Here is a 17,748-nt window from a genome sequence, read left to right on the forward strand (position 1 = left end):
CTCCATCTTGTAGTAATGTGACCCCATCCTGGTCTCCATCTTGTAGTAATGTGACCCCATCTTGGTCTCCATCTTGTAGTAATGTCCTTCATTCTGCTTCTCTTCACATATACATTTAAAAAAATCAATTAATTCTTCTCACCTGCCCTTGGCAAACAACTCTCTTCTCCTCTACAGCTGTCGCGCTGCGTGGCAGTGACATCATAAGCCGCCTGTGATGTGCCTGCAGCTGTTGGCTTTTGATTGGCTGCTGGCTGGTATTGTGGTGCAGAGAGACGGTCTTTACTCTGCAATGTATTTCAATGTAATGTGTGTTCGAGGATGCACATTTAGTTGAAGTTGTATCCTGCTCTAGCGGCAGGATACAACTTCAGAGGCCGCATGTGTGGGACCCCTACTGTAGACAGATATGCAGTGAAGAGTGGGGAAAGTATATGAGGGAGGGCAGAGAAACCAGGCTATAAACAAGGAGGAAAGCAGCACATTTAAGGATATAAGTGTAATTCTGAAGCTGTGTTGATACATGAAAAGAAACAAAGACCGCAGCTCCCTGCGTACACACCCTGCTCACATCCAGCATGTATTACTCAGGGAAAGACTCCCACGAGAGAAAAATCTGATATTTTGAGAAGACTGAGAACTGTATATGAGGGGGGCCTGAAAATGAATTTTGGAATGATGATTGCAGCCTGAAATTTATTGCAATTTTATGAACTAAAATGATCAACAAGCCAATGTAAAAATATTTTTTTTCCCTTCTCATAGGTGTTTGTTGCCTTTTTAAATCAATATTTTATACAAAACCATGATCATTACTGTACGCGTTGCATTTTAAGACTCCTCATAGCTGCCATGTTTCAAAACTGCTGCAGGGTGTGCACTCTGTTCTTTTTTTTTTTTTTTTTTTTTGGTGCAGAGAAAGTCAGAATTCTGTCTCATTTTGCTTAGCATGTCTTTACATTAATTATCACTAAGTAAACATTACTGTTAAAGGGTTTGTCCTACAGCTAAATGGGAGTCTCAAATGAAATGTCATCATGAGGATGGCCATGCAGTCACTTCTCCCATCTATCTGCCCCCCTGGGGCAGGATGTCATCAAGGGGCAGCTCTGCAGTCACTTACCTCTGATGATATCCAGAATCAATAGCGCTGATAGACGTTATGGGAATGGTGACTAGATCTCTGGCATACTTCTTCTGTCAGCCTCTATCAACACCCTCAAATAAATTGTCATCAGGGTTTGGCGCTGCTGTCACTCACCATGCTTCTATCACAGTCCCCCGATGACGTCCTGTTTTAGAGAAACAAGCTGCAGGTCTACTGTGATAGAAGTGTGTCGGCGCTGCAGTCACCTCTCCCATAACTTCTATCAATGCTATTTATTTTGGATGTCGTCAGACAATGGCAATGAAAAAAAACTGTAAGTGACTGCAGCACTTCCCCCTGATAACTTCCTGTTTCAAGGCGGAGTTTAATAGACACTGCGGGAAGTGACATCATTGTCATCTTTCTGATGTCTCCCCTCAAAGGAAACATCACAGGAAGTAACGTAAAAAGGCATGAATCGTGAGAAGAGTAGGGTATTTAAAAAAAAATAAATAAAATTACAAAAGTGGTTAGGGGTTAAAAATAGATAATTATAAAGGGCACATTATGTATTTGACAACCCCATATTGCTAAACAGTGAAGCTTACTGGATCTGGAAATCCATCGCACAGATGCTTTCTCCTCATCTGCACACACCGCCCAGATCTGCTGTGGACAGAATAAGTCCAGGGCGTCTTCCATGGTGATCAGCGATCCAATTTGTGCGCGAATTTAAATCAAAACTTTTTTCTGATCTGTGTCTACTGGCCGCATGTATCCCCTCCTACATAAAACCCGTGTTATAGAATGTTGTTCTTTGAATACCTGTATTATATGTCCTCTTTAAGAGCTTTCATTGTACACATCTGACTTTATTCATTTGATTTAGGTTTGGAACGCGATAACTGGGGAGCTGATCCGGGATTACGATGAACACACAGAGGCGGTCAGTTGCTGCCAGTTCACCAATGGAGGCTATCCTCTTCTTGCTACTTGTTCCCATGACTGCTTGCTCAAAGTATGTCAGCCTTTTTTCCCCTTTATATTTAAGTTGTAATTATTATTGCTACAGTTTCTGTTCCTCATTTTTATTTTTAGCCAGGCGGAAAGAATAGCACTGCCATTTTGGACAGGCACATTTTCACTTGTTTTCTTCTTCAGTAATTGCAGTGCCAGCTCATTGGGGCAGAAAGTAACGGTGCTGTAATTACTATACACTTATGTTGTCTGTAAGGCAAAGCAGAAATAATTGCTGTTAGTCCGCTTGATCCTGGAATTCCAAAGGATTTTTAACAGTAAATATCACTTGTTAAGCTGACTCGTATCCTGTGTACAGGTGGTTTAACGCCAGCCAATAGAACGCTGGCATTAAGGCCAAATTAAATGAAATTAATTACAATGATATATGTATTATTTCCTGGTGGGTAAAAGGGAAAAGGCTATCAAATTATAAAGTTATAATTACTTCTTTCAATCTACATTTGCTGCAATTCGTATGGCTAAGAGCATTTACTACTATGGTAAAAAAGACGGCAAAGTCGACCTTCCACAACCAATGAGGTTGCTACACTATTGCCGTGGATTTGTGGTGCAGATTCTGCTCTGAAGATCCCCTGCAAAACACAGTACTCTACATATGGATGGAGCTTTAAAAACCCCATCCATGTGTTTTTGCTTTTTTTTAAGCCCGCAGCATGCTAACTTTTGCACTGAATTGTCCCAGATTGTCGCTGTGAATTTCATCTTTTGCATTGCATGCTCAGGTGTCTGTTTTTCATGTCCATGTTTTTGATGGTAGAACCAAGATATCCGTGTCTTCTCACATAGGAAGCGTACCCAATGTAGTCTATGCTGCTGTTCACATGTCACAGTTTTGTTTTTTTTGTTCGAATCATGGATCAAAATTACCCATACAATATTTGGCACATGAGAGAATCCTTGATGAAACACTGATGATAAAAATGACACTCTGACCAAACACTGATGAAAAGCAGTTTGCGAAAAATCACTGATATGTGAGTGAAGCCGAAGTCTACTACTAAATCTGTAACAGATTCCACATTTAGCGCACATGAATTTCCTGGTCGATTTGCAGTCAAATCCGTGCCAAAAAGATCCAAAATCTGGACTTTATCTTCACATATACTGGGTATTCATCTTAAACTATGCATGATTTAGAGTAGTAACTGCCTGAACTATAGAGGAACTATAAGACCGAGGGAAGATCATTATAATTAGAAGAATATTGACAACACCCACACTTATATTAGATTTAATAGATTATACACCCGCATACCCATTAAATCGGGTTTTCCCCAATTCTCATCTGCTAGCACCTCCGACAGCGGCTGGATGGGAACAGTGTGACAGAGCGAAGCACCACCACTTTGGCACATTGTTTAGTGGCTGATCTTTCTACCGTAGATGAGCTGCTGTTCCAATGAATGGCGCGGACCTGCAGTTCTAAACAATGTGTGGAAAATCCCTTTACTGAAAATTATGGATAAATTGATAACTGTTCATTACCAGTCCCTTGATCAAAAGTATGTGTCGCTATATAATATGCTCTAGTTTAGTCAGTGCTGACAATGTCCTTTGACAAGAGGATTGGTGACACATAGCGGTTAAATTTATTCATAAATATTTAGGAGGAACGGCTGAAATCACGTAACCTTCATCTCGGTCTGTAATAACTATTCTCCCTACACGTCAGCATGATCCATGAGAAGAAGATTTGACTTTTTTTTAATTTAAATTCGTTTATTAAACCACAGACAGGATATACAATATACAAACTGGTGATGATGATAAATACCATACAATGCAGATATGTTTCACAAAGCATTAATGTCAAACAGTGTATTTATACCAGTTCTTTACAGAATAAAACATATAATGTCAGTTTACCCTACATCAGTCTGCACGGTATTATTCAAACAATAAAGCCTGTCAAAACCTCTAAACCTTTACTATAACTACAAAACAACAACTATTTGCAGCCTGTGTCCACATAGTTTACTCTTTATCATGCAATATCTCCATCCTACAACGTGAGATGAGAGGAATTCAACCTCCCATATCTTCTCAAATTTACCCAGGCATCCTCTGTTTTGATACAGCGTACGTTCATATGGTATAATCAAATTTACCAATTCAATCCAGGCCCTAAGGGAGGGATCCGAACCCCCCCATCCACCGCAATGCCAGTACCTTCTGTGCCATGAACAACGTCTCCCGCAAGAAAATCCCCGTATAATGTCCCCATGTCTCATCATCCCACACCCCAAACAGACAAACCAATGGCTCAGGGGAACAGGAATTTGTACTAGGGAGGTTAATAATGATGTCACTTCTTTCCAATAATGTGTTATAATTGGACACTGCCATATCATGTGGATAAAATCTGCATCCAATGTATGGCATCTCAGACATTCCGAAGACTGGAACTGGCCCATCTTAAAAGGTCGGGCCGGAGTCAAATATGATTGGTTTATAATGTAGAGTTGTATCATCCTGTTGTTAATGGACGGAGACACCTTAGTTTGTGACTCCAGGATTTCCTCCCACTCCTCCCCCTGTGTATCAGGGATAAGCCTTTCCCATTTCCCCCTAACCAAGCATATGGCAGATCCCGCCCCCACCGACAGCATGTATGTGAAAGAGAGGAGACGAGACCCTGGGGACCCTGTGACTTAAGGTACTGTCACACTTAGCGATGCACCAGCGATCCCGACCAGCGATATGACGCGGTCAGGATCGCTGGTGCATCGCTAAGTGGTCGCTAGTGAGCTGCCACACAGGCAGATCTCACCAGCGACATCGCAGGGGTCGGGGGTCGCTACCTACCTGTCAGACGCGGCGATCCTGACGTCCTCCCGCCCGGCTCCATGCTCGTCGCTCGTCTCTCCACAGGAAGCTGACGGCGAGAAACAGTCCTGGACGTTCTCACGCGATCAGCGATAACCAGCGGGGGAGCAGTCGGCGGTAAGTATCACACACAGCGATATCGCTAGCAATATCGCTATAACGTCAAAAGTTATAGCGATATTCCTATTGATATCGCGTAGTGTGACAGGCCCTTTAAGAATGCCTATCAAGGGTAGAGACGAGATAGCATTATTCACACCCACATATCTCATGTGCGATTGAAAGGCCGATCTCAGTTGCAGATATCGAAAGAATTGTGACCTCAGGACATCGCATTTAGCTTGTACTTGTTCTAAGGATAATAGTGTACCACAGTCGCATAGATCTCCTATCGTAGAAACATTGTATTGAGACCAGACTTTGGCAGACGGATGGACAAGCAGTGTCGGAAAATAACTATTATTCCATAAGGGCATCACAGCTATGATATCGCTAAATCCAACCACCCTCTTAATCTGTCTCCACACTAATCTTGCCAGACGAAGCATAGGCAACAGACGTGGGCCATTTACCCTCTCCAACTCCAAAAAACCCAGTGGGCAATCAGCACGTGCGGCATGAAGCAGATGGCTTTCAGAATTAGGAAGATGATCACCGGGCATCCACTTATTTATAGCTCTGGCCTGTCCAGCCAGTTAGTACAGAAAAAAATCCGGTAGTGCTGCTCCTCCCCCCTTCTTTGGCGTTTGTAGGGTGGATAGCTTGAGTTTTGGCCTTGTTCTCCCCCATATAAAAGACGTAATCTGGGAATTCAAATTAGTAAAGAAAGACCTAGGCACCACCACAGCACTATGCTGGAGAAAATAGCTAATCTTAAGGTACTGTCACACTAAGCGATATCGCTAGCAATATCGCTATAACTTGTGACGTTATAGCGATATTGCTAGCGATATCGCTGTGTGTGATACTTACCTATGACCTGCTCCCCCGCTGGTTATCGCTGATCGCGCTAGAACGTCCAGGACTGTTTCTCGTCGTCAGCTTCCTGCGGCGCTTCCTGTGGAGAGACGAGCGTGGAGCCGGGCGGGAGGACGCAGGATCGCCTAGTGTGACAGGTAAGTAGCGACCCCCGTCCCCAGCGATGTCGCTGGTGAGATCTGCCTGTATGGCAGCTCACTAGCGACCACTTAACAATGTACCAGCGATCCTGACCGTGTCATATCGCTGGTCGGGATCGCTGGTACATCGCTAAGTGTGACAGTACTTTTAGGGAGTAGTATCATTTTAATTAAGTTAATGCGTCCGGCTACAGACAGCGGGAGTTTACTCCAGATCGTAAATTTGACTTTAGCCATCTCTAGTAATGGATATATATTAAGTTGCAGATCAAACGTGCTGCATTGAGAAATATGGACACCCAGATATTTAAAGTGTGGCACAATAGGCAGCAAGAAGAGAGTCTCAAGTCGTGGCATCGGGGTATGGGAAAGAAGCATCAGAGCAGACTTCTCCCAATTTATATACAAACCGGAGTATTTACTAAATTTGTTTATAGTGGCAATCACTCCCGCCAGTGTTTCCTCCGCCCTATCCATGAATATTACCATGTCATCAGCATATAGGCCTATGGTATCCACCCGATCCGCTATCTCCATGCCCATAATAATAGGAGAAGTTCTCACATGAATTGCCAGTGCCTCTATTGCAAGAGCAAAAAGGGCCGGGGAAAGGGGACACCCCTGACGAGTCCCCTTGTGCAGAGAAAAGGACTCAGACATGGAACCATTTACAATTACGCGGGCCTTAGGTTTCATATATAATATGTTAACCCATTTTAGGAACCTATCCCCAAAACCATATCTCTGCAAGCATGCGTGGAGGAAGGGCCACTCAAGGGCGTCGAAGGCCTTGGCTGCATCCAACGATGCCAATGCCCACTTATTATCCGGCATCAGGGAACTATATTGGACCACCGATTGAACCCGTCTAATATTAATGGAGGTGCTTTTACCAGGCATAAAGCCAGTCTGGTCAGGGTGTATGAGTTCCAAAATTATTGAGTTCAGCCTGGTAGCCAATATTCTCGTAAAGATTTTATAATCCACATTTACTAAAGATATGGGGCGATAAGATCTACAATCTAAAGGGTCCTTCCCCTCCTTCTTGAGCACTATTATCAGCTTCATTAAAAGACTCCTGCCAAAATCTCCCGGTATGTCCTGTACAACTCGATAGGAAACCCATCCGGCCCAGGGGCCTTCCCAGAGGCCATATCCCTCATGGCATCTTCTATCTCTTCCGAAGTGAATTCAGTGTCCATAAAGGCCCGCTGAGAAGTATTCAATGTGGGAAACGTTATATCTGATAAATAGTCTAGACACCACTGGCAATCAACATAATTTTTTGAGCTGTACAGTGAACTATAATAATCATGAAAACAACCCATTATTTCTTTAGTTGAGGATACCAATGTACCGTCTGAACTGCGGATCTGTAATATTGCATTAGTTGTGTTGTGCTGACGCACCAAATAAGCCGGAAATTTGCTGGATTGGTTCCCTAGTTCAAAGTAGGACTGGCGAGTAAAGAATAATTTACATTTGGACTTAAGGTACTGTCACACTTAGCGATGTACCAGCGATCCCGACCAGCGATATGACGCGGTCAGGATCGCTGGTGCATCGCTAAGTGGTCGCTACTGAGCTGCCACACAGGCAGATCTCACTAGCGACATCGCTGGGGACGGGGGTCGCTACTTACCTGTCAGACGAGGCGATCCTGCGTCCTCCCGCCCGTGTCCACGCGTAGCTCGTCGTCACAGCAGGAAGCGCCGCAGGAAGCAGACGACGAGAAACAGTCCTGGACGTTCTCGCGCGATCAGCGATAACCAGCGGGGAGCGGGTCGTAGGTAAGTATCAGACATAGCGATATCGCTAGCAATATCGCTATAACATCACTAGTTATAGCGATATTGCTAGCGATATCTCTTAGTGTGACAGGCCCTTAAGAATCTGTGTGTTGAGTATATAATCTTTGGGCAGTCAACTACTGAACTGTGTTACCACTAGTTTGATCAGATACAGTTAGTTCCATATATATTTGGACAGAGACAACATTTTTCTAATTTTGGTTCTAGACATTACCACAATGAATTTTAAACAAAACAATTCAGATGCAGTTGAAGTTCAGACTTTCAGCTTTCATTTGAGGGTATCCACATTAAAATTGGATGAAGGGTTTAGGAGTTTCAGCTCCTTAACATGTGCCACCCTGATTTTAAGGGACCAAAAATAATTGGACAATTGACTCCAAGGCTATTTCATGGACAGGTGTGGGCAATCCCTTCGTTATGTCATTCTCTATTAAGCAGATAAAAGGCCTGGAGTTGATTTGAGGTGTGGTGCTTGCATTTGGAAGGTTTTGCTGTGAAGGAAACACGCAGTCAAAGGAGCTCTCTATGCAGGTGAAACAAGCCATCCTTAAGCTGCAAAAACAGAAAAAACCCATCCGAGAAATTGCTACAACATTAGGAGTGGCAAAATCTACAGTTTGGTACATCTTGAGAAAGAAAGAAAGCACTGGTGAACTAATCAATGCCAAAAGACCTGGGCGCCCTCGGAAGAGAACAGTGGTGGATGATCGCAGAATAGTCTCCATGGTGAAGAGAAACCCCTTCACAACAGCCAACCAAGTGAACAACACTCTCCAGGAGTTAGGCGTATCAATATCCAAATCTACCATAAAGAGAAGACTGCATGAAAGTAAATGCAGAGGGTTCACTGCATGGTGCAAGCCACTCATAAGCATCAAGAATAAAAAGGCTTGACTGGACTTTGCTAAAAAACATCTAAAAAAGCCAGCACAGTTCTGGAAGAACATTCTTTGGACAGATGAAACCAAGATCAACCTCTACAAGAATGAAGGAAAGAGAAAAGTATGGCGAAGGCGTGGTACAGCTCATGATCCAAAGCATACCACATCATCTGTAAAACACGGCAGAGGCAGTGTGATGGCTTGGGCATGCATGGCTGCCAGTGGCACTGGGTCACTAGTGTTTATTGATGATGTGACATAGGACAGAAGCAGCCGAATGAATTCTGAGTTATTCAGAGCCATACTGTGTGCTCAGATCCAGCCAAATGCAGCCAAACTGATTGGCTTTATGTTTTGGGTCATTGTCCATCTGTAGTATGAAACGACAACCAAAGAAAGTTGAATATTCTTGAATGGCCAAGTCAGTCACCCGATCTCAACCCAATTGAGCATGCATTTCACTAGTTAAAGACTAAACTTCAGACAAAAAGGCCACTCGGTAGCCTCCGCTGGATCCGTGAAAAACATGGAGGAACCCCCATGGACAATCCGAAGTCGAGCCGGATAAATCATGGAATATACAATGTTCCTTTCCCTGAGCCGCTTCTTGATGTCGATGAATTGTGCACGTTGCTTCTGGAGTTCCATGGAGAAATCCGGGAAGATTGAGATCACAGCATTAGTGAACTTGATGGGACTCTTATGTCGTGCGAGGCGCAGAATGGTGTCGCTATCTTTGCAGTTGAGGAGACGTGCTAGGAAGGGTCTAGGAGGGCCCCCCGGAGGTAGAGGTTTTGTGGGAACTCTGTGGGCTTTCTCAACAGCGAACACCGAGGAGAATTCATCTCCCAGAGACGCCTTAAGCCAGCCCTCTAGGAATTGCTCAGGGTGCTGACCTTCAGAGCGTTCAGGTAGGCCGATGACACGGGTGTTATTCCGGCGCATTCTGTTCTCTAGGTCGTTTGCCTTTTGCCTCCAGGCGTTCATAGATCCCGCTACCTTGGTTAACTTGGCCTCCATAGGTGTAATGGTATCCTCCACCTGGGACACTCTTGCCTCCACCTCCGTGACGCGCCCCCTCATGGCCTGCATATCGTGACGGAGTCTCCCCACCTCAGTGTAGACATCCTCTTTTTTCTCTGTCAGAGATGTCCTAGTAAGGGAGATAGTCTGCATCAACTGTTCAGATGCCTGTTTAAGAGTAATTTCTTCCTGTTTGGTCTCCTCTCCACCCCCTGAGGGACGATTTTTACACTGAGATTGTGAGGGGGTATTCCTTAGAGAACGAGCAGTCAGAAGGGTCGGGTCTGACAAATTCCTTTAATTTTTTTGCTGCCGTCGATCCCTTAGATCGATTCATGATTGAGAGCAGTGAAATACACTGGTATAGCTGGAAATGTACAGTCCAGGAATCTTTCCACTGCAGTTAGATACACAGCAGGGACCAGGTTTATTAATTGTGGCCTGGGAGCAGAGTCTGTGCAGACGGAGACAGCAGATCACGAAGGCTCTTATGGCAGGGAGGAGGGGGAGGGAAATCTACCCTCAGAGACAGCAGCAATAGGAGGGGGAGCAGATTCCCCCACAATAATGGCACCAACAGGCCAGTGAGTCAATTAAGGAGCGAGAGGGAGTAATGCAGGGCCCGTCTTTCAGGGCACTCACCGCACATCCCTCAGATCCTGTAGGATACAGGTCGCTGCCCTGCGACGCTGCAGCGCTGAAAGCTGGACGCCGCGCTCCCTCTGATAGAGTGCTCGTCCAAGATGGCCGCCGCCTCGTGTGGGCCCCGCCTTCCACCCAGCTTTCCAGGCCTCCTGCTCACCGAAGCCTTCGTGCGCCCTTCCACGGAGCTCCCGGGGGGTCCCGGCAACCAGGGGACACCAAGCGCCGCCAGACACACAGCAATATGCAGGCGGTATGTACAGGATAGATGAAGGATGGGCAGGAGCTCTTACAGCGCGCGGCTGTCCTCCTTCACTACATAGCCACGCCCCCCAAGAAGATTTGATTTTGATCTATTTTTTTTTCTTTGTCCTCCTATTTAATTCATTACTAGAGATGAGCGGACACCTGGAAGTTCAGGTACGTCGGGTTTGGCTGAACAGTTACCAAAAGTTCCGGTTCAGGTACCAGAACATTACCCGGACCCTATTCACTTGAATGGGGGGCTAGAACATCCAGTGTTTGCTGTGCTGTTATGTGCATGATAGCGCGGCAAACACCACTTCTGATCAGCGGGGAAATCATTCCCACCGGTCAGAGAGCCGTGGTTCCCACACTGTCAAAAGACAGCGTGAGTACTCAACTGTGATCGGAAGTATAAAGCTTACCTCTGGTCACTGGTGTCAGCTGATGGGACTGCTGATCCAGTCATCCAACACCTGCTGCTGCTAATTACAGCGAGAACAGGAGTGGCGGATGGGAGTATTCATCAGCCGCTCCTGTGCTGTAAATAAATAATTAAAAATCAACCGGTGTGGGTTCCCCTTACTTTTTGCTAACCAGCCAAGCAAAACTCACAGCTGAGAGCTGCAACCCTCAGCTGTCAGCTTCAGCAAGGCTAGTTATCAAGAATAGAGGGGTCCCCACTCTGTTTTTTTTTTAATTATTTCAATAAATAATTTAAAAAAAATGGGGTGGGTTCCCCCCCATTTTTGACATCCAACCTTGCTAAAGCAGACAGCTGGGGGCTGGTATTCTCAGGCTGGTAAGGGGCCATGGATATTGCCCCCCCCCAGCCTAAAAATAGCAGCCCGCTGCTGCCCAGAAAAGGCACATCTATTAGATGTGCCAATTCTGACGCTTTGCCTGGCTCTTCCCACTTGCTCTGTAGCAGTGGCAAGTGGGGTTCATATTTATGCATTTGACGTCAACTTTGTTTTGTCCGGTAACATCAAGCCTACGGCTTAGTAATGGAGAAGCATCTATAAGACACCTATCCATTACTAATCCTATAGTTGTATGGTAAATAAAGACACAGCAAGAATAAAGTCCTTTATTTGATATAAGACTAAACACGTTTTTCCATTTTTATTTAAACGCCTAATTCCAGCGAAGCCCTTGATCTCCAGTAATAAAAGTAAAATAAAAAAACAACAATATACCATCCTTGTCCGTCGTTCTGTCCCACGCCGTAATCCATGTCTGGAGGATAAACCGTTTTCAACCTGGACAGTGCCAAGATGAGTTTTTCTTACCGTGCTAGTGGGGATCTCACCCAGGTCACCGCAGTTCAGCCCGACTGGGAACGGAGCCTCAGTGACCGGACATAACCTCTATGACGTCACCACCGGTCTCTGAGGCTGCACTCGCAGCCGCTCAGTCATCAGTGGTTCTCAGCCTGGACGGTCGCATCTTGGCACCGTCCAGGTTGAAAACTATTTATCCTCCAGACATGGATTACGGCGTGGGACGGAATGACTGAAAGGTGAGGCATATGGTTTTTTTTAATTTTAGGTTTTTACAGACGAACGAGGGCTTTGGTGGAATTAGGCGAAGTTGTAAGTATGGTTTAATTAAGATTATTAAAGGAGTCTGTGTCATTCTTTCAATTAAAAGACTTTATTCTTGGTGTCTGTATTTTCTTACAATGTGACTATGTGGTTAGTAATGGGGGGTGTCCTTATTGACGCCTCTCCATTACTAATCTCGGGGCTTGATATCACCTGACAATACAGAGGTGACATCAACCCCCTCAAATATGAACCCCACTTGCCTCCGATGGGGGCAAGTGGGAAGAGCTGGGCAAAGCGCCAGAATTGGCGCATCTAATAGATGTGCCTTTTCTGGGCAGCTGCAGGCTGCTATTTTTAGGCTGGAGGGGCAATATCCATGGCCCCGTTGCAAGCCTGAGAATACCAGCCCACAGCTGTCTGCTTTAGTAAGGTTGGTTGTCATATGGAGGGGACCCCATGCTGTGTTTTTTTAATTATTTAAATTTAGAAAAAACAGCGTGGGGACCCCTCTATTCTTGCTAACTAGCCTTGCTGAAGCTGACAGATGAGTTTTGCAGCCCCCAACATTTAGTTTTGCCTGGCTGGTTAGTAAAAGTACAGGGAAACCCATGCGTTTTGTTTTTTTTTTTTTAAATTATTTATTTACAGCGCAGCAGTGGCTGATAAATATTCCCATCTGCCAGCCACTTCTGCTCTCACTGGAATTAGCGTCAGCAGGCGTCTGATGATGAGAGTAGTAGTCCCATCAGCTGACATCAGTGACCGAAGGTAAACTTTATGCCTCTGATCACAGCTGAGCGCTCCCACTGTCTTTTAACAGTGTGGGAACCGCGGTTCTCTGACCAGCGGGGATAATTTCACCGCCGATCAGAAGTGGTGTTTGCCGTGCTGCCATGCACATGACAGAGCGACAAACACCTGTTGTTCGGGCAGCCGAACTCACACCGTATCACAGACTTCCTCGTGAAGTTCGCGTTCAGTGTCTGTGTCCAAACAATAGGTGTTCGGTACGGATGCCGAACTTTACTGTTCGGGTTCGCCCATCTCTGTTCATTACCAAACCCTGTTGCCTTCATCTACAACATCTTGTATCCTTACCTACCTCAACACTGACAATTCTACATCAATAATCCAGGCCTTGATCATTCCTCATTTAGATTACAGTGACCCAATACTAGGTATGTCACAGAAACGGTGGACTCTAATGCAGCCCATCATGAATGGAGCAGCTATCTAGTAGTTATCCAAACAGATCCCTTCTGTCCCTCATTACACCGGGTTACCTGTTTCGTAGACCATTATATTTAAAACTATCCCACTATAACAAGAACAACAAATATTTGTATTGTGCTTTTCTCACATTGATAACTGGTTTCATGTAACTTCATAGTTTGACATTTTACCGGTGCATTGTAGGATAACTATATTAGTAAAGCTGTATTTACAGTTGACTGTAACAGATGGTTAATGTGTATGTGTCTGTTTGTTTCTTCTCCACTACACTTGTTTTTTCTATTCTCCAGATTTCCAAGTATTCAATTTAACACGGTAAAAGTCCTTCATGGCTACTATGCTTTAAACATCTCCAGAATCTAGTTGTTGATTGGAGGTCTTTAATCCCCCCAATATACAGAACAGGCACTAGGTTAGAATGTGCCATGGGATTTTTGAAGGCAAGGTTTCTAGTGGCCACCATTCGGGAATTGGACCAGCAGAAGACCAAAAACTGTCCAACAGTACCTGGCCATACAGATGTAAATTATTTCTATAGTATTTCCTTTCTGTATAGAAATGAAACAAAAATATGCTAGTAGACTTCTAACCTTTTGTCTACTTGAATGTACACAGCTGTGGGACCTCAGTAAGAAGCATTGTAAGAACACTCTTTTTGGCCATGGGAACTATGTCAACCATTGCAGATTTTCACCAGATGATAAGTATTTGGCCAGCTGTTCCATGGATGGCACATTAAAGGTAAGTTTAACATTGTTCAACATTAGTCTGACACATGGCTTAAGGTTGTTTTTGTACATTTTCAGGTTTTCTTAATTTCGTTGCTTCTTAAAGGGAACCTGTCAGATGATTCAGGCTGCTTAAACCAGGGGCTGCATGAATCTGAACTTGGCTTATAGATATAGTATAATTTTAAGATACGCACCACTTTAGTTGATTAATAGGTCTTTCCCATGTGTGTACATAGGGAGAGACCAGTCAGTCACCCAGATCGGTGCTGGTAAAACCTGGCCTTGGGCTGTGCTGACTTGCCTGATTTCTCCATATAGTATCCTGGGAAGATCTTCAAACTATATTGTTTCCTACCTGTCTCAAAACATACCTGTTTGTGATAAATGCAGCCGTGGTTTGGTGAGACGATGATTGAGGGTCAGCTATATATAAAGATTCACACAAGCCACTGCCCTGTTGTGATACGTGATCTGGACTCATAAACTGTGTCTCCGGTGTATTCTCTAACTGGAATTTATCAACCAAGTAGCACAATATTATTTTTACCTGTACGTTTACTCTACTGCCATTATGTAGAGCAACAGTCTGATGAAAGATCTGCAGCCAATATCATATGAAGGTAGTGAATTTGCAATGAAAAGGATTGTGTCATGACTGTCAGTGATAAATTAAATCTTCTAGCTATAGTCTATGTCCATTCATTGTTGATATGACCTGTGTAATCCTCACTGATCACTAGGACAAACTGGCAGTGGCACTAGAAAGGCCATGAGCCACGTTCTTGTTTTTCGTCTCAAAATTAACTGTGGTGATCTGTATCCTGTAAAAAGAGATGACAACATAGTGAGCAGGGCCGTAACCAGACTTTGCATCTTATAAAGTGAGCGGATTGTAGATCACACTGTAATTGTGGTGCACAACAGGAGGATTGAAGTGTTGAAAATGTCCTGCTTACTGATACACAGTTAAATGTCAAATTCTCACTATGGTGTCTCTCCCTCCATAGATATGGGATGTTTTGTCTGCTAATGAATACAAGGACATTGATGTTGCAGTCTCTTTCCAAAAAAACGATGAGTCCCAATTTCACCTGAAATGTTGTTCCTGGTCTAATGACTGCTCCAGACTTATGGTGACAGCAAGTAATCGCCTTTATGTAAGTGTCCAACTAGACCGATCAATAAGGTTATATGGATCCACATGATCATAGGGCTGGGTGCTACTAGGCCTCATCCACATGTGACAGAACAGGTATCTACAAAAACACGCGTGAGCGATATGGATTGAAATTGTTAATCATCCCATTTTGAATCTCTAACATGATTTCTCCAATTTCCCTCTTCATTTTTGGAAAATGGCTGCCAGTTTCTCTACCTAGTCTGTGATCTGGTGGTCTAAGAATTCCCCTTCCTGTTATGGGTTGGTCCAAGGAGGAGAGGTGTCTTTAAATACCAAAGGACCGTGTGCACAGAGTAGTATGAGTAGTTGGCAGCCATTTTACATAAATGAAGAATAGAATTAGAATAATCGTGCAAGAAAGATTAAAAAGGAGGACATCAGACATTGAAAGTATACATAATACACTCATTCTGAAATGTACTCGTGAACCAGAGGGACATTTTAGGCCGTTTGTGAATTTTACTCCGTCCTTGTGAGTGGTAAATTACTGCTGTGTGGGACAATTCTGCAATGTGTGGACATAACCTTTTAAAGTCCAGAACTCAGTTGTGCTGCTGTCACTATAGTCCTGTTATGTACTGAAATTTCCACATTGTGTGCAGCAAGGGCAAAGAAGGACACATTTGTTAAGTCGCATAACATTGCCGCAAGTGTACAAATTAAAGGCAATCTGTCAGGCGATTAGTGCTGCCCAAACAATGGGCAGAATGAATTGCAGCCTGCCTGCACAATTGAAGCCACACATAATATTCCCTGAAACTCTGGCATTTCAAGGAAAATATCATTTTGAATACCTGTCTGGAAACCAAAGCCGGAGATGAGACAAGCCTGGCACTGCTGTCTGACACCTTTTTCCAGCACTGAGGCAAGTGATTGACAGTTCTCTCCCTATCCACAAACATGGGAGAGACTTGTCAATCACAGTGTATCCCCAGATCGTGGGGATGCCAGAGTGTTTCTGAAAAATATACCTGTCTGCAATCATGGAGCCAGGCTGCAAATCATGGTTTGGGCAGAATCATTCGCCTGACAGACAGATTCCCGTCTCTGCTCCCTATTTAACTTCACAACCTCCCCTCTCCCTCTGTCTGACCACCATCTACTCTCTTTCTCATCCCTGTCCTCCTCACCTGTCACCCATGTCCAGCAGCATGCGCACCCCCGCATAAACCTTGCACATCTAGACACTCACACACTCTCTGACTCTATCCTACCACTGTCCTCCATATCTTCACTCCACGACACACACTGCCACTAGTTTCTACAATGCCACTCTTGCATCAGCCATCGACTCTGTCACCCCTGTCATGCATAACAGAGTGCAACGAAACAATAGACAACCCTGGCACAATAACATCACTAAAAAGCTTCGGCAAGCATCCAGAATTGCTTAACGGCGCTGGAATAAAACACACTCACAAGATGACTCTACTGCACTCAAGCAAGCAACACTTGCATTCAAATCAGCTCTCACCTCTGCTAAACAGACCTTCTTTACATCCCTTGTATATTCCTTATCCCACAACCCTAAACAGTTGTTCAATACTTTTATCTCCCTCCTCCACCCACCACTGCCCCCTTCAACTTCCCTAATCTCTGCTGAGGACTTCGCCACGCACTTCAAAAACAAGATAGACCAAACACGGCAAGTCTTTATTATTCAACCACCACAACCCCTTTGTATACCAGACCAATTCCCAAACCCCATAACCTCCTTATCCAGCATCACTGAAGGGGAGCTTGCCCATCTTCTCTCCAAATCACATCTCACCACTTGTGCACTCGACCCCATCCCATCCCACCTCCTCTCCAACCTCGCCACCACTCTTATCCCATCTTTAACCCACCTCTTCAACCTATCACCAACTTCTGGAACTTTCCCTTCTGCTTTCAAACATGCCACAATCAGGCCTATCCTCAAAAAGCCAACCCTCGACCCAACTGCTATGTCCAGCTATCGCCCAATATCGCTACTCCCATTCGCTTCCAAACTCCTGGAGCAGCACGTCCACGCTGAACTGTCCTCCCATCTCTCATCTAACCTGCTCTTTGACAATCTGTTTTCCGCCCCCATCACTCCACTGAGACAGCTCTGACCAAAATTACTAACGACCTACTTACAGCCAAACTGAACGGACAATACTCTATACTCCTGCTTCTAGACCTGTCCTCTGCCTTCGACACAGTTGATCACAGCCTCCTACTACAGATCCTCTCTTCCTTTGGCATCAAAGACCTTGCCCTATCCTGGATCTCCTCATACCTCTCCAACCGCACATTCAGCGTCTCCCACTCCCACACTACCTCATCATCCTACCCTCTCTCTGTTGGAGTCCCCCAAGGCTCTCTTCTAGGACCCCTACTCTTAATCTATACACT

The 17,748-nt window shown here is 44.6% G+C and overlaps 1 protein-coding gene across 3 annotated transcripts in view; it reads left to right on the forward strand.

Moving 5' to 3' along the window:
* APAF1 (apoptotic peptidase activating factor 1) overlaps positions 1-17,748 on the forward strand; it is a 195,766-nt gene that overhangs the window by 75,338 nt on the left and 102,680 nt on the right. For all 3 annotated transcript variants that reach the window (XM_073556887.1, XM_073556884.1, XM_073556886.1), the window contains exons 15-17: positions 1,977-2,105; positions 14,074-14,199; positions 15,197-15,346. In XM_073556887.1, coding sequence (XP_073412988.1) covers positions 1,977-2,105; positions 14,074-14,199; positions 15,197-15,346 — 405 coding nt within the window. The remainder of the gene's footprint in view (positions 1-1,976; positions 2,106-14,073; positions 14,200-15,196; positions 15,347-17,748) is intronic.

The sequence above is a fragment of the Dendrobates tinctorius genome, unplaced genomic scaffold, assembly GCF_039654945.1.
Source record: "Dendrobates tinctorius isolate UK_male_01 unplaced genomic scaffold, ASM3965494v1 ptg000241l, whole genome shotgun sequence".
Taxonomy (NCBI): domain Eukaryota; kingdom Metazoa; phylum Chordata; class Amphibia; order Anura; family Dendrobatidae; genus Dendrobates; species Dendrobates tinctorius.